At 43.0% G+C, this 22347-nt stretch overlaps 3 protein-coding genes across 3 annotated transcripts; 1 reads left to right on the top strand and 2 right to left on the bottom strand.

Moving 5' to 3' along the window:
* Positions 1-956: 956 nt before the first annotated feature.
* Positions 957-4408, bottom strand: chpf2 (chondroitin polymerizing factor 2; the record flags this gene model as incomplete). Its single annotated transcript, XM_083901714.1, has 4 exons — positions 957-2231; positions 2526-2708; positions 2792-3356; positions 4137-4408. 4 exons carry the CDS (start codon positions 4406-4408, stop codon positions 957-959), a joined length of 2295 nt encoding a protein of 764 aa, XP_083757840.1.
* Positions 4409-6385: 1977 nt separating this feature from the next.
* On the top strand, positions 6386-11830 carry abcf2b (ATP-binding cassette, sub-family F (GCN20), member 2b). The gene is made up of 15 exons (XM_083901758.1): positions 6386-6448; positions 7614-7770; positions 7934-8146; positions 8266-8448; positions 8569-8740; positions 8906-9001; positions 9280-9382; positions 9614-9709; positions 9934-10053; positions 10169-10258; positions 10344-10454; positions 10545-10607; positions 10707-10835; positions 10930-11133; positions 11227-11830. The coding sequence occupies exons 2-15, from the start codon at positions 7626-7628 to the stop codon at positions 11341-11343; spliced, it is 1842 nt and encodes a 613-aa protein (XP_083757884.1). The 5' UTR covers positions 6386-6448; positions 7614-7625; the 3' UTR covers positions 11344-11830.
* A 91-nt stretch (positions 11831-11921) lies between these two features.
* On the bottom strand, positions 11922-20222 carry LOC310937298 (uncharacterized protein). Its single transcript, XM_083901528.1, has 17 exons — positions 20081-20222; positions 19144-19250; positions 18895-19034; positions 18535-18695; positions 18295-18453; positions 17472-17913; positions 17278-17379; positions 16332-16422; positions 16023-16246; positions 15688-15930; positions 15496-15594; positions 15146-15339; positions 14882-15056; positions 14652-14808; positions 14408-14561; positions 13284-13395; positions 11922-13177 (listed from the first exon to the last, which is right to left on the bottom strand). The coding sequence occupies exons 1-17, from the start codon at positions 20099-20101 to the stop codon at positions 13017-13019; spliced, it is 2742 nt and encodes a 913-aa protein (XP_083757654.1). The 5' UTR covers positions 20102-20222; the 3' UTR covers positions 11922-13016.
* Between the last annotated feature and the right edge of the window lie 2125 nt (positions 20223-22347).

The following is a 22347-nucleotide window of genomic DNA, read 5'->3' on the forward strand; positions in this document are numbered from 1 at the left end:
AACAACTCCTGGCGACAGAATTACTCTTTAATTAAAAAAAAAACAAAAAAAAAAAACATGTTAAAGAAAAGGCTTCAGCTTGTTCCAGTATTATTATTTAAGTTTCTACTCGGTCGCTCGACGTGGTTGATTACCATCGCTAGACAAAACTGTACCGTGTAACTTGACCATCAAATGATCTTGTGTGGCCCGGCCACATTCCCCACACTGCACACAGGAAGTGACTTGCAACATAGTACTATTAAAGTGAAACAGCTACAAATGAGAGTTTCAGAAGTAATAAACTCTACTGCTCGTCTACGTCTCGTTCCGCCCGCCCCTTGCGCTGCTGCTGTATGCACACAAGCGCTCCCTCAGGTCTGACATTATTGCTTGACAGAATGTTGCGTACATGGTCATCTCAGCTACTTTTCCTACGTCTTTGATCATGTATGAATTTGAGGAAGTTGAGGAAGATATGTTAAATTGACTGTTTTTTAAACTGTAAGTGCAACATACGATTGGAAAGTGTCCGTTTCTGTTGTACGACACAGGAATTGTGTATAAATCAGGCTTCGTGGCTCCTTTTTCTTTCCTCAATCAATTATTAACAATGGCACCTTTTACTTATGTATTACATTTTCCATGAATGTTCATAAATATAATGGAATGTAAATTCTCAGCTCCTGTTCAGAATATGTCCACAAGAGAACAACGAAGAGCTCCTCTGTATTCTGTGAATGTCCGAACCTTCATGTTTCATAAAATGGTCTCAGACTCACGAGTAGTGTAGTTAGTGAGCAGAATGTTTTAGCGGACATTAGCGCCGTCAAGGTGTCCAGCCACAATGTGTTTCTGTTTTTAGTGTGAGAATTTCAGTGTATGGATCACAAAAGTAAAGATTCACAGCATTAAGCGTGAGTATCCTTTACTCCAGGCAGCATATGTGAGGTTTTAAATGTACTTCCATGTGTCCTCTAGGTGCTGTTGGCCTGTTCCTGCTCAAAAAGAGCCATGGCCAGATGCGAGCGTGACCCCAGACCCTCCAGGTTGCTGAGTACACAGCGGTGGTAGATGTCCTCGCTGAACCGAGGATTGCACGCTCGCCGTACGTATTTCTGGATCAGCGCCGGCTCTACAGCTCTGAACACATGTAAGCCTGAGTAACGGACAAATATTTCGTACACGTCCATGCTTTCCAGCAGCTCCTCGTTGTCTAAAATGTCAGCGGCCATCTTGGTCCGTGCAGTCATGTAATCCGCGTTGTAAAAGCAGGCCTCGTCAAAGACCTGGCGGTCGAAGTGACCGTCCCGCAGTGACTCGGAGGCAAAAGAGGAGGAGGCGGCAGATGGCTGCTGGTCGCGGTAGAGTACCGCAGGATTGTATTCCTGGAAGTGGATGGGGAAGAAGACTTGCCAGTTGCTGATGGCGTTCATTCTGCAGCGGTTCAAGAAATCGCCGTTGACTTCGGTCCACACGCTGGACAGGAAAAACAGTGTGTCCACTGGATGCTTCTTGGAGATGATGTCCATCAGCTTGACCTGTGACGGCACCTCTGTCTTCACGCTAATCCAAGGAATCTTTACATCCCCGTAACGTTTCTCCACCTCGCCGATCATGGCTTTGATGCCAGCGAACACGTCAGTCTGGCTGACTCGCTGCGCGTCGAAAGGATCGTATATGAACAAGAACGTGAGTAAAACATTGTCGTGGGTGTCCAGAGTGTTCATCACATACATGTCCAGGAAGTTACTGACATAATCCTGATCCTGAGCAGTGACAGGCAGGATGACCTGCACCCGCGTTGCCTCCGTCACGTAAGGCATGGGGATGATCTCAACTGCACTCAGAGGTCGCAACAGGGTGACCCTTTTCACAATGACTTGACTGTGGCCTTTCTGGGTATAAGCTTCCAGCGCGAGGTCCAGCACGTACTCCATACCACGCGTGTGATCAAAGCGTCGGTACCCGTTGAGAAGACGCCGCTTACGGAAGCGCAGCTGCGGCTGGTAGCGTTCGTTCAAACGCTCCACGGCAATCTCCAGAATTGCGTTCACATCGGCGCGATCCGCCCCTCTCATCTCACACTTCGGAGAGCCGTCGACGCACGAGTAGATGTGCTCTTCTGTGAAGTACTCCCAGTTTATGACCTCAAAACGCGTTTTTGGTTTGAAGGGAGGGTTGATTCCAATAGGCCACGTTACTCCAGCTTTACCCTCTGGTGTCAGATCACTCAGGTTGTTGATTTGAATCTGATGAGTACACAAAAAAGTGTCATACAGTATATATATATATATATATTATCAAGGCTGGGGATTTTCCATTAAATAAATAACACTATGCTAAGTGGTGTAAGGTTCAGTTAAATCAAATCAAAACAGCCTTAATTACCTATGATTCGCAACTTAACTACACAATAGCACATCTTTATAATAAGATCAGATGTGGTGGAGAGAAGGAAGAATATAACGTTTAAAAGATTGGCTTTTTAGCTCACAGAATGTTGTCCAATCAGATAAGTTTTTTTATCAGGTGTAATCACAAACCTGGAGCTGTTCGATCTGTAGGTAAGTCCATTCCAGCTCGATCTGGCTGAAGCGTTTGTGCAGGCGGTACATGAGATTGGGTTCCGATACAGGGTGCACTGTGAAGGCGTGTTTAAACTGTGCGCTGTCTTCACGCTCTGGATCAGCATTTTTCCCAAGTTCAAAATAGCGATAGGTCATCTCCTGCGAGCCACACAAACATTGAGGAAAAACGTGAGGTAAGAATAGCTATTTCACTAATCAAACATGCGTTTCTCATTCTTTACCTGGTGCGCTTCCACACAGCTGAGACCCAGATAGTCAATAATACATCGGCCCAGCCACTCATCAGGTCTCACACTGAGGATGTCGTTACGGCAGGTGTCGAGATGCGGCTGAAGACGGGCCAGCAGGCTGCGAGACAGCAGGTAGCCGTAGCCTCCATGGCAGTAGCGTGCCTTCTCCTCCCCACCGATGAACTCCTCCGCCCTGCCCATGTACAGGTCCTGACCTGCACTGAGGTGGCCCACAAGCTCAGACAAACGATCTGCCTGCATGTAAGTGTCATCCTGTGCTAGGAAGAACCAGTCGTAGTCCGAGCCATAATGTTGATGGAGGTGACGGATCGTCTCGTACATGAGCCACACTGGGCGGTCGTCGCCATGGGCAACCACCGTCATCCCATGAGGTACTTTGGGGCTGCGCAAACCTGTGAAGAAAAAGGTCCGGTGGAAGTGGTGGGCGACAGTGCGGTTCACTGCCACAGCCAACGTGTTCAAGGTGGCTCGAGAGGACAGCACGCCCACAAGCAGTCGCTCTCTGATGCCCAGTTCAGTGTGGATATAACGGGTTCTGGAGACATAAAAATTAGGAACGACAGATAGATCAATTTCTCTCATTACAATTATTACAAAAACTATTGATTGCAGACCCTATGAGGCTGTTTTTAAGAAACTCCAGAAAACATCCAAACATTCTCCATAGTTTACAATATAACAAATGCAGTAGGAGATTGTCTCGTTGCTATGTGTTCACAAGAGCAGGAGGATGGACAAAGGATGTGGGTGTCTGCAAGAAAGCAGGACACTCGTCCATTCACGATCTCACTCACTGTGTTCACACATACAGCCCCTACAAACATTATTATTTGTAGTATCTCTGGATGTTGGTGCTGGTCTATAAGCAGCCTAGCTCACACACAGTAAAACCCACATTGGTCGACCTCTAGTCTTACTTCCCTGTTTCTGTGCGACATTCCACATGGAGCTGCTACGTCAAACTAGTACTTTATTTCAGACACAGGCTTGTGTCAGTGTAAAAAGAAATAAAACAGACAACAGTGAGAGACATCTGTTCAAATGTTTCCAGACACAGAAGGGGAGTAACTTTGATTAAACAACTATGACTAAATATATTGAAATCTAGACTTACTAACAAGAGAATTGACAAAAGTCAAATAATTTAATGTCTTACTACAAACACAGTAAGATATCAGTCAGTGTTTTGAGCCATTTCTTTGACAAGCGTATGTCTTAAAATCCATTATAAAAATGTAATGACAGATTATTTTTTTGGGGAAATTTTTTGTATGGCTTCTCTTCATTAGCACCTGAACACGACTCCAAGACTCACCTGAGAACTTTCTTATGAGGCTTATTTGGGTCCTTGTGATACGGAACTATACGTGGCTGGAAATCCTCATCCGCGGCTTCATCCCTGGAGACTCTCTGGGCTTCTCCTCTGCCCAGGGAAAGCCATCCGTTGCCCAGTTCATCCACGCAGCCGTCGTCGGTGTCTCCCTGTGTCCAGGACACCATTAAAAGACTCAGACTGCACCCCAGAGAGAGCCCGAGGATGAGGGGTAAAGCAGGCCTGAACAGGGCCAAAAACGAGGAGAGGCGCATTTCGGGAAACTTATTAGCTACACTAAATGAAGCTGCTCTGGAATGTGTTTCTTTACCAGCAACAGTGTGCTCAGCATTTGAAGAAGTGTCAAGTTCCCTGTCCTAGCTTAACACATTCAGAAGGAAAATATCGGCAAAAATGTACCTGTAAATTATCCACATGTGTTTTATTTTAGTTATCGAGCAGTAATAACGTTTTAAATCAACCTATGGATAAAAAAAAGGTGTGTTTGAACGCCACACATACAAACACAACCTAATATATCGTTAGCCTCATGTTTGGCGACATCAAGTGTGATGCTAAATCAACTATGTTAACTAGTTATGAATTAATGACTAATTGTTGAACGCTATTACCGTGTAATGCGGCTTCACTAACCAGACGGGTTATGTTAGTCACTACCGTGTAACCTCGGCACAATCACTAAGGATGTTTTCTTAGCTAGCGTTAATATTAATTAGCGTAACCAATTTTGACTAGCATTAATAGCTACCTATAAAGAGGGCTAACAAATGTAGCTAGACGCGATTAATGTGTCACCAGGTACGGTTTAACCTTTTCACTTTCCTTTTATCGAGCTGGTCTGTTAGTTTGTTAGATAAAACGCGAGATGGCTTAAAGTTTTTCCTCGTTTTATGAAAGTATATTCCAAACAATAGCGTTATATTATGTGATGGGTAAAAAAACTAACATCAGAGAGCATGCTAACAAGCTATCATAGCGTCCGTTGTTTCAGTGCAGATACGTCGGTCCATCTCCACGAACACAGACTTGAAGGCACCGATCCCTCACTTCTCCTCGCCGATGTGGGCAAAACAACACGGTTCAACAGAGCCGTGCACACGTCGTCCATTTTCTTCACTTTCTTCACTTCCTCATAAACTGAGTGCCACATGCACAGACGGTAAACGTGTTTTTTTTCACCCGCATCATCCTCATCAGTGTGCGAGCGAGTCCCTGCAGCAGCAACAGCATCACCACTGACTGTGTCAGCTGGGCCGCGTATGCAAGGGGTGGGAATCACGGGGTACCTCACGATTCGAAGTCCACGATATCAATAATATCGCGACGATTCGTTGGTAATCAATATTTGCAAGACAATCATATAGATATATTACGACATTTGTCGAATAAGAAAACGTCCGTGAAATGTTAAATGTGCAGGATTTCTCTATTTAATCACAACATTGCCTTATCACATATGTGGTCCTAATCCTCCTCTTCTTCACATATACTCCAGACACTGTTAAAGTGACATTATATTAAGATTGAGCAAGAGATAAGGTGAATTGAATTATTAATATTAATATATTATGCTGTTGTTATTTGTTAAATGTTGTACACACTACGGCCACATACCCTGGTATACAGTAGAACAATAACAACCAGATGACTCCTCACTTTCACAATAGATTTAGGGAACTATGGTGGCTTTCATGTATAAGAAATAATGCAGTTTTGTCAAAGGATTTTAGTTCAGAACATGAAAGACACACTCTGTCTAGTTTGTCTGTTAGGGCTGATGTAGAAACATTGAAATCTAGACCTCTGCAAAGCAACGCCCTTGCTTTAAGTACTTAGGAAATCCTTATTTTAAATCTCCAAAAACAATGTGTTTTTGTGTTTGGTTTTAAATTTTAAAGTGACACTCGCTTTACAAACTATACTTATGGTTAGTATATTCAATTATTGCCAATTAACCATCTGACATGTTAAACATTGGACCTGTGCTTAGAGTCCCCACGGCATCATTACCAATTAATGAAAAACCATAGCGAGTATATATTTCAGCACATATATAGCATATACTAACATTATATGTTAATAAAACAATTATTTTATGAATTAGATCTTGCTCCAGTGTTAGGACTATACGTATACATTTTATTGCCTATATTGAGGGGCGGGGCTATATAATTTCTCCGCCCTCCTTGTCCATATATGGTTAGTCTGGCGATCCGGCGTGCGCCCACATCCACCCGGCAAAAAATTGGACACGAGACGTCGGTGTGCTCCGGAGACCGGTACTGAATTTCAAGGTAAGAGCGATATTAACGCGGTCTGACAACTCATACTCAAATAGGGGACACACACACAGTTTATAAGAACAAAGCACCGGCTTAAAAAATGCTCATTATTCTCCGAATTAGCCGCATTCAGTGCTTGCCGTAGCTAGTTGGGCCTTGCGTCAAGTGAGCTTTAGCGGCACGGGCCTGTCAATTGTTGCTCGCTGCCGCTATTAGCTTAGCTAGGAGGCTAACGTAATTGGTGGACAGTTTGTACAAATGGATATACTTTGCCTCTCGTGTGTGACACCTTTTGTGGCACAATGCGTTGACTGTGCTGACTTTGTCGTGTCGTCAACCCGACATTCCAACGTGAGATAGAAATGTACTGCCATTGTTAGCGGCATTAGCTTCCTTTAGCCGCGAACAGCCGGGCTTTATAACGTGAGGAGGACAACGTGTGAGCAGGTGGGACTGAAAGGGGTTAGCATTTCCACTACCGTATAGAGTTCGTCACACTGTTCCGTTAGCTGTATCAGGCCTTTCTTCAAAAATGAAGATCGAACTAGCGGCGTTCGCATTATTAGTAACCAGACATGAGATGAATCGAATGTATTTACGCAATACATTAGTGACGATGCTTCACCGGTACTTGCGTATTACCACCCGTTTCTGTCAGTGATGAGTCATTTTTTATCCAGTGTTATCCTGCCCACATGTAACTGGTTATATATGTATAATCTTCTAAAAACAGGCAGAGAAAATGTATCAAATGACCAGAACAGCGGGGTGTAAGTGTAAAATACAGTCTATTTAAATCTGTATCAGCTTTTGTATGCAGTAAAATACTGATGTGAAGTAATGAATGTAAATATCTTGTTGATTTAGGACTATAATTCAGTAAATTTGGGCTTAAATTAAAGTGCTATGGTTTAAAATGTGCATTGTAAACTAAAGCACTTAGTTTGACTGGTCTTCCTCCCTTCATCTGTCTTTCATGTGCATTACACTCGCTGACTGGTCTTAATTCCCAGGACCGCTTGTTGAGTTCCATGGAATTAAGACCAAGATGTGTTGGTTGTCAGTGGTTTATCAGGTCTGCCCTCAAGGGACCTCTGCCTTTGAATCAAGGTCCATCATTACATCTGATGTTGAGAGTAATACGTGTCCTTCCTCTTTATTTTTCCTCTTTTATTAGCTCTGCACAACCATGCCATCCGACTTGGCCAAGAAGAAGGCAGCAAAGAAGAAGGAGGCTGCTAAAGCTCGCCAGCGTACCAAGAAATCTGATGGAGATGAACTAAATGGAGATGGTGACCAACCAGAGACCCAGGAAAATGGAGCAGTAAGCAATGGTGAGAGGAGCGCTGATCTTTTATACTTTTATTGCTGTTAAAGGTTTGGTTGCGGTTAATTAATTCCTGAGATGCTGTAGCGTAACACGCCTTTTTATGAGTCACAGTTGAACCTGTTGTTTTGTCCATAAGTGAAAAAGTTTGTCTTGATTTGTTTTGACAGACATTACCAGTTTGACCCAGGAGCTGGATGAGTTTGAGCTCCAGAAGACGGAGGCAAGGGCTGTGACGGGTGTTCTTGCCTCGCACCCCAACAGCACCGATGTCCACATTAGCAGCCTGTCGCTCACCTTCCATGGGCAGGAGCTGCTCACGGACACCAGCCTGGAGCTCAACTCGGGCAGGCGCTATGGCCTCATTGGACTTAACGGCACAGGTATTTGTTTCCAAAAACGTAGGACATTTGCAGTGGTATCTCCATTAAGAGATGATGCTGTGTTTTCTGACAATCCTAGAAACCTAGAAAAAGTCATTAAAATTATTATTTTGTTTCAGGAAAATCCATGCTGCTCTCAGCCATTGGGCATCGAGAGATTCCCATTCCAGAGCACATAGATATTTACCACTTGACCCGGGAGATGTCCCCCAGTGAAAAGACAGCTCTGCAGTGTGTCATGGAGGTTGATGAGCAAAGGATCATGCTGGAGAGGGAAGCGGAGAGACTTGCCCATGAGGACTGTGAGTTACATGTGATTTTCATCATGCAGTAATAAACTGCAGAGGGCACGAGAATGAGCCGTCTTGCAGGCACTTAATGCTGTTGAAATCAATGTTAATTGTATGTCTTTCCATTTATAGCTGAATGCGAGAAGCTGATGGAACTGTATGAGCGTCTTGAAGAGCTGGATGCAGACAAAGCAGAGGTTCGAGCCTCGCGGATCCTCCACGGTCTGGGTTTCACTGCTGCTATGCAGAACAAAAAACTAAAGGACTTCAGTGGAGGATGGAGGATGCGAGTTGCTCTAGCTAGGTTAAAACAAAGTTTATATTGACATCATTGAGTAATGTACATAAGCTGCTTTGTGCCAAGTACAGTTAAACATGTTCATAGCAGATGATTCTTAAATGATTTGAAGGTACTTCTGCTTTATTTAGTGTAATTCATTTTAAAGGAGTGTCTACATTGTTTTTGCAGAGCTTTGTTCATCAAACCCTTCATGTTGTTGCTGGATGAGCCCACAAACCACTTGGACCTGGATGCTTGTGTGTGGTTAGAGGAAGAGCTCAAGTCGTGAGTCCCAGATCATTTTTGTGTCTTAATTAGTTAAATTAGTTACCCATATATTATCATGTTTATGCAGGGTGTCTGCAGGGTCTCTAAAATGTATTAAAAGTAAATTTTGGAAAAATGAAGGCCCTTTAAAGTCAAGTCAAAAACTTGGAAGTGGTGATATGGTCTTAAAATATTTTGAGAAGGTCTTAAAAAAAGAAAATCCTTAAAAGGGTATTGTAATCAACTTCAGGATTCCTGTATACTCTGTTATTAATTACCTATGGGGTTCTATTCAGGTTCAAGCGAATCCTCGTGCTCATCTCGCACTCTCAAGACTTCCTGAATGGCGTGTGCACCAACATCATTCACCTACATCAGCGAAGACTGAAGTATTACACGGTAAGACTACTTGACCTGAAGCCTCTCATGGTGTCTTGACAAAATGACTCATTGCCAGCAGGTTTTAACAGCCTTGGCATCCCTTGGAAGTCTGGAGTCTCTTAAACTTGTACAAAAGAGGGTACTCTTTGATCTCATTATGCTAAATAAGGAAACTATGGGTAGGCTGTTACTATTAATGTCTGTGGTAAGGCCTGCTGGATGACTATGCAAATCTATTTTTGTTTTAAGGGTAACTATGACCAGTATGTGAAGACCAGGGAGGAGCTGGAAGAGAATCAGATGAAGCGCTTCAACTGGGAACAGGACCAGATAGCACACATGAAGGTACACGATCATTCCACTCTCATGGTTGTTGTATTTTAGGACTTTATTTGAATACATGTATTTTCAAATCAATATAAAATGAGTGCTGACAAGAGTTAAGGCTACAGCAAATCCAATCAATTTGCACGGGAAAACCTTTACATGTCAATGATTTTATTCTCCACACAGTCGTATGATTCCAACAGTCCCACACTCAATGTTCCGTTTACACCACTCTCCTCCAGAATTACATAGCCAGGTTTGGTCACGGCTCTGCGAAACTGGCACGACAGGCACAGAGCAAAGAGAAGACACTGCAGAAGATGGTGGCATCAGGCTTGACTGAAAAAGTTGTGAATGACAAGGTATTGTATCATCGTTGGTTACAGATTCGTATGTTTTTAAAAACTTGACAGCTCAGCAGGTTTTGACCCAATGACACAAACACTTGATATTAAAGCTTCTCTCATTCGCCCACAGACTCTGTCATTTTGTTTTCCTCCCTGTGGGAAGATTCCTCCTCCTGTTATCATGGTTCAGAATGTGAGCTTCAAGTACAGCGACAATACAGTGAGTATACTTGGTATTGTAGCATGTTCACTGTATGTCTGAGTTGATTTCTCAGTCTCACCCACCTGTTAAATGTTTCCTGTAGCCACACATATATAAAAACCTGGAGTTTGGGATTGACTTGGATACACGAGTAGCTCTGGTGGGGCCCAATGGAGCAGGAAAGTCGACATTACTGAAGCTACTGATGGGAGAGGTTGGTTTAAGTTCCTTTTTCCAGTGTCCGACACATTTTTTATTTTTTTATTTTAAGAGTTGTATTCCATCTTGTGTTTTCTCTTTTTAGCTCCTTCCCACTGACGGCATGATCCGCAAACATTCTCACGTCAAGATTGGCAGATATCATCAGGTAAATCGTTGCATCTAAATCTGGGAGAAAATCAAAGCGTTTCCTCAGAAACGCAGTACATTTTTAACATCTCCCAATGTGTGTCTGCGTATATTCCAGCACCTAACAGAGCAGCTGGAGCTGGACTTGTCTCCTCTAGAGTACATGATGAAGTGTTTCCCCGATATCAAAGAGAAGGAAGAGATGAGGAAGATCATTGGTCGCTATGGTCTGACAGGAAAACAGCAGGTGGGATTACATTTTTTAAGATGTACTTAACAATTAAAGAGTAAAAAAAAAAAAAGAGTCTCTGGGATTAACGCCTGAAACCTTCGTCTTCCAGGTCAGTCCCATCAGGAACCTGTCAGATGGTCAGAAGTGTCGGGTGTGTTTTGCCTGGCTGGCTTGGCACAGCCCTCACATGTTGTTCCTTGATGAGCCCACTAATCACTTGGATATCGAGACTATTGATGCATTGGCAGATGCAGTCAATGAGTTTGATGGCGGCATGATGCTAGTCAGCCACGACTTCAGGCTAATTCAACAGGTATGTATTGGATCTGTGTAATATTTGTTACAGATTATTAAAACATTTTCATTGTGACTGGCACCATTATAATCTCCATTTTCTCTCTCCCAGGTGGCTAATGAGATCTGGGTGTGTGAGAACCAAACCATCACAAAGTGGAAAAGGGACATCCTGGCCTACAAGGAGCACTTGAAATCAAAGATTGAAAATCAAGCGCATGACATCTGAAACCGCCGCACACTTGAGTCCACTCCTTTTGTCCTGCGTCATGCATTCGATCTGCGAGCTCACAGAAGGCTGAGACAGGTTTGCACTGCAGGAAACATCACCAACCAGAACTGAAACAATCTCTTATGCATCTTATTGAACACGTCTCTTCAAAATATTGTACCGGTTATTTTCAGTTTTGGTTTCACAGTGCTGCATCTTGCTAAACCCAACCCCACTCCCTTCACCTCAGGCTGCACTCTTGATTGGCTGATTTCACCTTGAACCATCTCGGTGCATTTTGGAATGCATTCCATCGTGCTGTGTTCATAGAAAAGTTTTATTTTTCCAAATGTTCTGTTCCCCCGCCCACCCCCCCCCATGTATGGAGCAACTTTTAGGTCATATTTTATGATATTTAAAAGTTGACTTTTGTTCCGTGTAAAACATTTCGGCCTTATTTAACAATGTAATGCAATAAAGGGTTTGTCTGAATAAACAGAACATTACAAACGGTATTTAGATTTGAGAAAACTTTTATTCTTCTTGAACCCTGATGAATACAGTGGTATCCACAAATCAAAAGGCTTTAGGGGAAAATAAACTATTTTACATCTCTGTAAACAAGAGGACAAAACTACAAGTGAGAAGAAGTTGCTTTGGATTCTGATGTGAGCTGCATAGATCCTATCCTATTGATACAGTTTTATGACCAAGTATTTCACTCACCAGTTCTCCGGGTAACTAAATAGCTTTACTGCCAAAAAGAATATTGGTATTTCTTGGCAAACTAACATCAAAGAATCTGAAAGATACTTGCACAAACAAGATGCCAATGCATCTCCAGGATGCAATTAAACTACAGGACGCCAGCTAAAATGCATACATACAGGTGTAGATTCAAAATGTAAAATAATTTGTCTGGCCCTTTTTTTTTTTTTAAGAGAATAAAACTGGAATGGAAACTGATGATGGACATTTAACTGCAAACAAAACCATAAATGTTTTTAATTTAAACTTAAAGCGGTGGAGATCAAAACCGTCCACTGGTCAAACTCTAGCATGTACTAATAGACCAACGTATTCAAAAAGGAGTCTTTTTTTTTTTTTACCAACTAATCTATCATAAAATGAGATGTTCAATGTTCTAATACAAAGGACTAAAGAAATCATATGCCTTAATATCTACCAAATTAACAACCTCCTTTGGTTGAATTAACAATTAGTTAACTTATTAATCATTTAATATATCTGCCTATTTTAAATCTGAAAATCCATGCAGTTATGCTGCATTACCAACACTACGAATATTTCTGCGCCAGCCAAGAGAAACCATTGTCTCCAACATACAGATCTGCACTTAAAGCTACGACATTTGTCAGGTGGCCTTCTCCAGAAAAGCTGCAAGTAAATACTGATTCTATATACAGTATGTAAACATTATATTATGTGGCCTAATTGTTGAACACAAGTCTCCTGTTAAAGGTTTCAACTTGGCATGCATATCATGACCCATTAGTGGCACTAGCTGCAGTTGAAACAGTGCAAGTTGGAGGAGTGTTTTCGTTTCGCTGTTTCCAGGTGATGCTGGAGGCAGTGGGGGTTAAGAGGACGGCAGCAGCATTCGGCGACGGCACTCTCTGGTATAATATGCAAGGACCAGTCGAAGGTAGTGATGCTCACCGGGCTTCCCATTATTCATCTGACACATCACCAGATGGGATGTCTCGAGTATGGGAGGCCTGTATGCAGCTGATGTTGCAGAAAGAGAGAAGGTTCGCAATCCCACCCGGGGTCACACCGGTGTAGTCCAGATTCACCTGAGCCAGGTGCATGTGTTTGAGAAATTTGAGACCTGTAGAATAATAATTTTAAAAAGCATCACTTAGATTTTTTTTTACAAATAAGCTTATGATGAAATATTTGGCAAAAAAGCCAGCTGGTTCAGCGTGTCACCTTACCGTGGTTTGTGATTCGTGTCCGGCTGAGGTTAACCTTAACGAGGTTATTACAGTGGATCAAACCTCGCTTCACGACATTGTCTCCCACCTGAGTGTGGCATATCCCCAACACCTGAAAGAAACAAACATAAAACATCACCACACAATCATGCAGAGAAAAATGTCAGATTTTGATCCCCATCTGGCCTTTCTGACAATGACGGGTTGATTTTTAACAGATTATCCTATAGCGTGAGGGATTAACAAGCACGCTTTTAATGTCATTGGATGCACCAGAGGCTTCCCGATTTGTCACTAATCCATTAGGAATTTTAAAGCGGACCTAGACCGGAAGTTCCAATTAACGCTGTTGTTTAGTGTGTATCTGCGTCATTACCTTGTTTACGAAGCCCTGAAGGTTCAAAACAGTTCAGCCACTGCTGAGAACGCTGTGTTTTATTGTAATCTCGGGCTCAGCGAGATCTCTGAAAAAACCCGGTACGGTTACGTAAACACCGGTTCTCCAGAACAGCAGATCGTCCTGCTCTGGGCACTAGTCCGGGCACATCCGGTTGCGTACATTGAACCGCAGAAGAAGAATAACGTCCGTTGTGGAGGTGTTTCATGAGCGACAGCGTCTTCTGACTCTGGGTCAAAGTCATAAAAGGGACTGCGGTGGGGAGTCGTGAAGAAGCTATTTTTAAACACTGTTAAAATGTTTTGATAATGAGTAGCAGTGCATCCACCGTTCCAGAGGGGGGAGCTGTGCTTCTGAGAGCGGGTGTGCTGAATATGTCTCTTCCGGGTATTGGCCAATCACAAGACAGTTGGGAAGGCTCTACGCTGGCTGGCCAATCACAACACACTCTGTCTTCTGGGTGTGAGAGTTCAGTCTGAAATATCACGGCTGGGGAACAGCGTCAGAAAAGAGGATTTCTATCGGCTCGTTTACAGCAACTAGGAGGTTTTTGACCATAAAAACAAGTTAATGTATGTAAGTAGACCTCCATAACTAACATATATGTGCAACAGGACCACTACTCTGTTAGCTTTAAAAGCTGTTGCTGGGGGTTAAAGTAATGGTTTAAGTTTTGCAGTGACCTGTTGGGTTCAAAATCAAAATCTTAAAGTGACCAGGTTCTCACCTCAAGTTGCGGCAGACGGATGATGAGGTCAGCCACTCCTCGGCTGGTTACAGACGTCTGGTCCAAACACAGATCCTGCAGATCGCGTAGCCCATGCAGAGACGGAAGTCCAGCATCTGTCACCCGAGTATTACTGAGTGACAGCTTCTTCAAACTGCATACATTAAACACAGTATCTGTGTCAACATGCTTGTTGTGATGGTACTCGGATAACTGTTTGGTTGTAATGTGTAAGGTGACTGACTTAGTCATGGAGAATAGGTGTTTAACTCCTTCATCTGTGACATGCATGTAGTCCTTCAGGTCCAGCTCCACGAGCAGGGACAGATTGGAGAGGTGAGACAACCCAATGTCATTCACAGAGTGGCGTCCGGAGAAGGTGATGTGGGTCAACTTTAGACCTGGGAGGAAGGTAGAAACCTTTCTATAAGTTTGATTTGACACATTTCTGATCGTTCATTCCCAATTACTGACCTGAGACTATCTGTAGGGCATTGTTGTTATCGTTAAACTCAATTCCCGCCAAACTGAGGGAGGACAGGGCAGGGAGGTTGGCGATGTGCATCAGTGACTCCTCTGTCACGTGAGTTCCATCCAGGTTGAGTGTCTGCAGGCTGGACATTTCTGCCAGAGCCGAGACATCCTTAACCTGAGGGAAACACGACACATCAAAACAAGAGGTTGAACGTCTGCATTGAAAAACGATGGCATGGTCTGTGCCCGGAAAAGCTGGAATACCTTCGTATGCTTGATGCTGAGAAGTCGCAGTTGAGGCACACAGGCGGGAAGGACTGCCAGCGTAGCCTCTGTCACTGCTGTCTCATTCAGGCTGAGCTGAGAGAGGCAGGGCGGAGCCGACTGGAGGTACATCACCATCCCGTCATCACTCACTTTGGTCTGGTCCAGCACCAGGACAGACAAACTCTTCAAACCTTTAAAGGACCACAGGAAAAACAACTGTGATGTGCATGACAAGGACAAAGGAAACTTTTGAGGACTTGCACGGAACTGTAACAACCATTGAAGCAGTGTTACATCATGTGTTTTCCCTGTATTACAAGTGTCTGAGCACTGTTCGAAGCACTGACCTGTGATGTGCTGCAGACAGGAGTTTGTCAGTTTGCTGCAGGAAGAGAGTTTCAGGTACTGGAGTTTGACCAGGCTGGACAAGATTGACAGACCAGAGTCTAAATAGAAGGAGTTCAGGAATTGAAAAAAAAAAACACTTTGTGGCAACAGTCTCATGCAGAAACTACTGTCTAGGATGAAAACCTGCGTACCTGTGATGAGAGGCGAGTTCATGAGACTCAGGTGCTTGAGTGCCATAAAGGCCCTCAACTGCCGCAGGAGCTCATTGGTGGTGTAAGGGTAGCTGTTGAGAACAAAGGTCTGCAACGGGCAGCCAAAGAAGAGCTCCAGGGTGCGCGGACGAAGAAGCCTTTCGCGGGACATGTGGTTGAGCATAATCTCTGCTAGCTCAGGGGTCAGACATGCCAGACTACTGCTGTACTGCATGCTGGGGGCTGAGAGAGTGACGACCACAGTGAGTAAACAATGAGACACAGTTGACTGAAAACCACGGAATGGTACGGTTGGATGCTCTGTGATCTCTCACCGGTCATGAGGTGTGCAGTTGCACGGGAAGCCAAGGCACATAGAGACGGTATATTGATTATCCTGTAGGGCCTTTTAGGAGGCGACGGCTGCCCCTGTAAGCCACTAGGGTCCTCTTGCTGTGCAGCTCTTTCAAGACGTTCAACTGCTGCCAAACCTGCAGCTCCAGCTGCGACCTGACCTCCTGCATCCTCTGGAACTGCTTGGTCCTCTGCCGCAGCCTCCCTGAAACATGCATACAACTGTCCTTCAAGCACACATATTACATTTTGACGTCAATAAGACTGGATTACACCATCTGGACACCCACCTGAGTCGATTGCCTTGCTCTGGCCAGTGATGCCTCGGCTCAACTCCTCCTCGAATCCTGTTCTCTGGAAAGAAAGGCAGCCTTGGCATTTCTGCAAAATAAATGTCACACACACGAGTTAGTCGGTCGTAAAGGGACAAAGGCGGGCGGGTTCTAATGATCAGTTTCAAAGCGATGAAAACGTAGCAGTAGACATAAAAAGTGCTTTGACGACAAAGCTTTGATAACTGCGCTTTGATGGCAACTGTGCTTTGATTACGAACGGCGCACGGTACAGACACACAGACTGGAGATCATCTCAATCATTAACATCTATCACATATAGTAATATAGTGAGTATAGAGTAATAGTTTCACCTGCTGGAAAGTTCTACAAAGTCAGTCAGGGACCCCTTCAAGCCTGTCACTGTCTTCACAGTGAAAATAAATATGCGGATCACAACCACATAATCTAAAAGACTGAGAAATGAATGTTTGGCTGTCCAGCTTTAAGCTCTTGGGGAACTTGGCTCTAATTGGTGCCACTGTGAGCTGTATATTTGACAGAAAGGGGCACTCGCTTATGTATTTCCTAATCCTAGTTACGCATGAAACGTGTTACTGGGACAAAGTCTAATGTTCTGAACACTGCGAAACCTATACAATGCAGGAGCAGATCATATCTTGCCTGCAAACCAACGCTAATTTTCATAATCGAGTTATCTGTTCATTATTTTCTCGATTAGCTGAGTACTTGTTGAAAATGTCCATCGGTGTATCCCCCGACCCTCAAAAAGATGACGATCCCAAAAGTCTTATTTTGTCCACACACCAAAATTAATCAATTTGAATGATTTCTTTATTGTTTGGAGCAAAGACACCAGGATGAAAGAAAGTGGAGGCGAAAGGAAGGAAGGGAAAGAAACCAGAATGTGGCTGTCACAAGCCCAGTCAAAAGGGTAAGGTACCATTTAGCACGTAAGGAGGTTCTTCCTCTTGTTCTTCGTCTTCATCAACCTCTATGGCAGCAGCTTCCTCGTCATTATCAGGGACCAACCTCTGGCCTCGCCCTGTTAAGCACCAAAAATACCATGTTGTTAAGTCATACAGAGGAAATAAAAGAAAAACAATTTTCTTTTCAACCTTAAAATATCATACTTACCCCAGAAGTGTGAAGGCCCAGACAGTGAAGGACCAGCTCCGGGAATCCCTGCGTAATTCACTGCTTCTTCCCACACTTGGTTGGGCAGTGGTGGTGGAAGACCAGAATCCTCCGGGATGGGGATTTGAGGCTGAGGAGGCACAGCACAAGGAGGAGGAGGAGGCTCATTCTGTACCGTTAACAGTGGATCTGCAGGATTTGGCGGATCCCGAGGTGTTTCTGGAGGAGTGGTCTGAATGCACAGGGCAGCATTGGGCGTTAGGCCGAGGGAGCGCAGCGAGCACGCGAGCTCTGCCTCCCCAAAACGTTTCCGAGGGAAACCTTGGAGGAGAGAGAAGGACAGAAGGGAGGGGTGACGTCCGGAGATGTGCTCCACAACACTGCGAAGAGGGGCATCGGCCGGGAAGCGTTCGCGGATTGACTCGCCGGATGGCAGCCGAATCTGCAGCAAAACACAAAAATTACAACTCTTGCCATTTCAGTTTATACTTTTATTTTTAAGCTGAACTACAGCACAATACCGTACTGAAAAGCATTTTTAAAATGTTCTTTTGTATTTCAGTTACAGTTTTTGTGGGCTTGATATTATTCAGGTAAATGATACTTATGTTTTTGATATATTCTACTTTGCATTGTTATTGTGTTTTATCATTTATAGGTGTGATTCAGCTTCTGCTTTGCCCTCCACATGAGGGTTGCCGGGAGCGCTGGTGCCAATCCCAGCTGACATGGGGCGAAAGGCAAGGTGAGATTAAAATGTTTTATTTATAAATGTACCATTAACCATTAACCAATAAGCAAATACAGTTCTTCATGGACCTACCATGAGGACACAGTTGTTATCGACATTTGTCTGAATCTGTCCCCCGAGCCTCTGCCCTTGACCACTGGGAGGTGAAGTCTCCGCGACGGCGCCGGTCTGGGTCTTCTGCTGTAAGCTCTTCCGATCCTCAGCTATCCGCTTCAACACCAACTCGCGCTCCTGGCACGACGAAAATAGACTTAAATCATGAATTTGCTGATATATTTTCTCTTTTGCCAGCTTCCCTTTTTCACCACTGACCTGTTTCTTTTGTCTTCTCTCTGCTCTGGCTTCCTGAGCAACACGGCGTCTTTCTTGCTCTTCAAAGTCACTTTTATCCTGTTTGATGCGAGACTCGACGGGCAGTGGCTCTGGGGACAGGCTGCCTGATTGCGATGGTCTCAGCACCAATGAAGGGCTCGCTGTTAAAGTCCGGGACAATCGAGTAGAGTTAGTTTGCAAACCAATTACAAAGTGATACTGAAATTTAAAAATACATTTACATGTGGCACAAAAACGCTCTGCTCGTTTGCTCGGAGCAGAACTAAAAGCTTCAGAGGTGGAGGTTTTTTTTATGTACTAAATGATTGTGTTTTCCTGTCCTACATAATGGTGCTATACCTTGACTGCCAGTGGGAGATGCTTGTTGTTGGGAAGTGCCTGTTGCCTCTTTAGGTGGGTTGAAAGCAGAAAATGCCGTCTCAGCAGGCTGCGGTGACTGCTTGACCAACTTGTGCCGTGGATACTGACCCTGTAAGAGCCTATTAATACACAAGAAAGGACCACAGCATTGAGAGAGGAGGGTTTTTCATTTTTTTTTTTACTTCTTTGAAAATGAGAAAGACAACACCGAATGGCAACTTCACTCACCACTCAGCTGCCGCTGGCACTGAGAAGTGGCCCGCCTGCACAGCGGCCTGGATCTGTTCCTCTGTGAAACCCATCTCACTGAGGATGAGGAATAACTCCCCAATGGTCTGTAAACAAAAAGTAAAAATGCAGATGTTTTACAATTAGAAATGGCCAAGCGGAAAGGGAACTTGGCTTGTAAACAAAGGGTTGCCAGTTCAAGTCCCCACCAGGTTAAAAAAGGGCTGAGCAACGTATCCAACCCCTCTTAATTCTAATAATAATAATTTTGCCTTCAGCAACAGTTTATTATCAATCTTGGCAAGTTTGTTTTCAGATTAAACCTTCAACTGCAAAGTTATGTTGCTAAAAAATTGTATGATGTGTGACATTAAGAAAAGCTTTTGATCCTGATATTGTCCACAGTGATAGAAGATGGACTGATGCTAAAAACAATTTCTAAAATATCACTTTCATTTCATTGTTTTTATTATGATATTATTGGTATCGTTGACCATGTGTCCACGTATCATATCATGAGGTACCCTATGATTCCCAGCCCTAATCAATACCATTAACTGTGCTTATGCGTAAACAACATATCGACATATTTATTTTCTCTTTGTCTTGCAGGCATCAGAACATGACTGAGACTAAAGCTGCTGTTAAGCCATTTAATCATTTTTAAGTTGTCACTGCGTATGTTAGCTCGTCGGGATAAAAAAGCATTTCAAAATGGACACAGTGAAGTCAGCGAATACACATTACGGAGAAGCAGGAGCTAGCGTGCAGCTAACGCTCTCTGTGTTGTTATGATTGTGGTATAACCAGGCTGTCAAACGAGCGGCGTTAGCATGACGGCTAACAGTTAGCTTGGGAGAGAACGGCAGCGAGGCTAAAGCTAATATATAAGTCGAGTCGGGTGATGTCAAGGGCGGAGAGGAAACTGTCATCTTACCGAGGAGGCACCGGCGCTCATACCGATGTTTCAGCTTTACTGTCGAAAAGAAACCGATGCCAATGTGCAACTTTGTTGACTTCCTGGATTGTCCTGCAGCAGTGTAGCCTGCTAATATCTTATGCTAGTAGCTGCGCTGACCTCTCACTTTTAGATTGACAGAACATTCACATCAAAGCAGCCAACCAGAGGCGGACAAATCCAATCTGCTCCTCCGTTCGGTTACAGAACCCAATCACTTCCCCCAGCAATGACCGTCCATGACCGGACGCGACGCGAAGTAATGTGCGGAGATTGAATTTGTTGACTCAGAGAATGAGTCACGAACCCGTGATGTCAGTGGAAGATAACGGGAAAACGGGACTGCAGTCAAGTGAGCCAACATTAAAGGCAACACAAATGTTAAATAAACTACTGAAGTTTAACGATATTTTGCGTGGGGAATTTATGTCGCGTTATTTTGAGCATATAATATTTTAATTGAAGGGGGGGAATTGAACCCTATATGTTTGAGACCATCGTTTTTGTCCACCACAGGCACTGGTACCTCACGTAAATGAGCACAATTGTCTGTTGAGAGAAAGAAAGTGTTCCATTATCAGGTTTGAAACATAGGAATTATTTCCAGTTGCAATTACAGTAGGTAACCACTAGGTGTCACCCACGCTTCATATTTGTCACCTTCAATAATGATATTACGCCTGCTACAAGATGCAAAACTTTATTGATCGAGATCATTTCGACAAATTACAATACAACCTTCATCCTCTAAATTTTAAATTAGGATTATTTACACAAAATATTTATGTTCTAGACGAGAGTAAATCAGTTCCTCATTTAAAAAGGGAAAAAAATGGCCAGCGTTATTAATCTGAATTCACTGAAAAAGAAAAAAAAGGAGAGACACATTTGAGCCAAACAAGAAGTACAACAGCGAGTCTCTTGTCTGGGGAAGTGTGTCAGTGGATGCAATGGTTCATATATTAAGTGACTAATTAATTGTGAATGGGGGGAACGGCCAGGTGACTGCACAGAAAAGCATTTATTGTATACAGAGCAGCACAAGTAGAAGACTACTACTGGTTGATAATGGAATGACAGAGTTAAAGTGAATGAATATGAATGTGAATTATATGAAAATATTAACTTATGACAGTGTGGTTATTTGATTATCCATATTATTATTATTATTACTATTATTATTTACAAATATGTGACATATAAGCCATTTTCCAGACACTTAAAAGTAGATTTTACTGTAACTGGAACATCAGGGTGTATGGATACTCAAAAATAAACAAACAACGAGCTGATATTTGCTAACTTTTTGAGAAAAATACATTGAAATAATTTGATTTATGGAGTGTTAATTGTTGACAATATAAACGCATTTTTGATGCAACATTAATCAAAGTATACGGTATGTACATTATATTATTTCACATATGTGAATTGTCCACAAAAGACAAGCTAAATGTCTTTTGAGTTTTGACATGATGCAACTTCACCTGTAAATGTTGCTTAATTTTACAAACTGTACCTTTAAGGTTAAATTTGTGATTTATTTTCAGGAATACAATTAACTTGACTTGGGTAAATAATATAAATAAACAATAATGATCAGCCATGTTTTGTTTGCTTTAGGAATATTTCTCAAATTTGAACTTGGCCCCAGAGGTTTGATGATGATGATGATGGTGACGCTCATCATCGTCCCAGCGGAAATTCTCCTTCATTGTGGCCTTCGTCAGAAAGTGAATCATCATGTACGCACGCGCAGCCACTTGTTTCTGCAGGAGGCGGCGGAAAAAAATCACAGAAATAAAACCGGAATTGGAGTGATTGCTTTCAAAATAAAAGCACAACTAAATCAATGTCTGAATCTATATTTGAATCAATCTAATTTGTATATTATTTTAATTGTACGATTTGGAGGATAAAGCGGTTGGTAATGGATGGATGGATTTGTCTTGAAACTTATACTTTATCGTTTTTTATTAATACATTCATTTTGCATCAAAAATATGTTCATATTGTCAGCAATTATCATTCACACTAAGAAATCAAAGTATGAGACTGTACCTAAAAAAGGTAAAAATGCTTTGTCGCTCCAGTTGTACCCAATCAGGGTACAAGCACTGTACCTTTAAAATTTGTACCTCTAAAGAAACATTTCTGCACCCCTAGTGACAAAAATATACCTGTATACACCGAGAAAGGTACAGTCTCATACTTTGATTTCTTAGTGTGTTCCATATAAAAACAAA

Source organism: Microchirus variegatus (genome assembly GCF_963457635.1).
Source record: "Microchirus variegatus genome assembly, chromosome: 15".
Taxonomy (NCBI): Eukaryota; Metazoa; Chordata; class Actinopteri; order Pleuronectiformes; family Soleidae; genus Microchirus; species Microchirus variegatus.

What these genes read in the sequence shown, in the direction of transcription:
- LOC310937298 (XM_083901528.1), bottom strand. Translation starts at nt 20,101, where the DNA reads ATGAGCGCCGGTGCCTCCTCG. An exon ending in TGGGCCTTCACACTTCTGGG is followed by an intron (nt 17,380 to 17,471) that starts GTAAGTATGATA and finishes GGTGCTTAACAG; the next exon opens with GGCGAGGCCAGAGGTTGGTC. An exon ending in GACACGAATCACAAACCACG is followed by an intron (nt 13,178 to 13,283) that starts GTAAGGTGACAC and finishes ATTATTCTACAG; the next exon opens with GTCTCAAATTTCTCAAACAC.
- abcf2b (XM_083901758.1), top strand. Translation starts at nt 7,626, where the DNA reads ATGCCATCCGACTTGGCCAAGAAGAAGGCAGCAAAGAAGAAGGAGGCT. An exon ending in TTAGAGGAAGAGCTCAAGTC is followed by an intron (nt 9,002 to 9,279) that starts GTGAGTCCCAGA and finishes GGTTCTATTCAG; the next exon opens with GTTCAAGCGAATCCTCGTGC. An exon ending in AGATTGGCAGATATCATCAG is followed by an intron (nt 10,608 to 10,706) that starts GTAAATCGTTGC and finishes CGTATATTCCAG; the next exon opens with CACCTAACAGAGCAGCTGGA.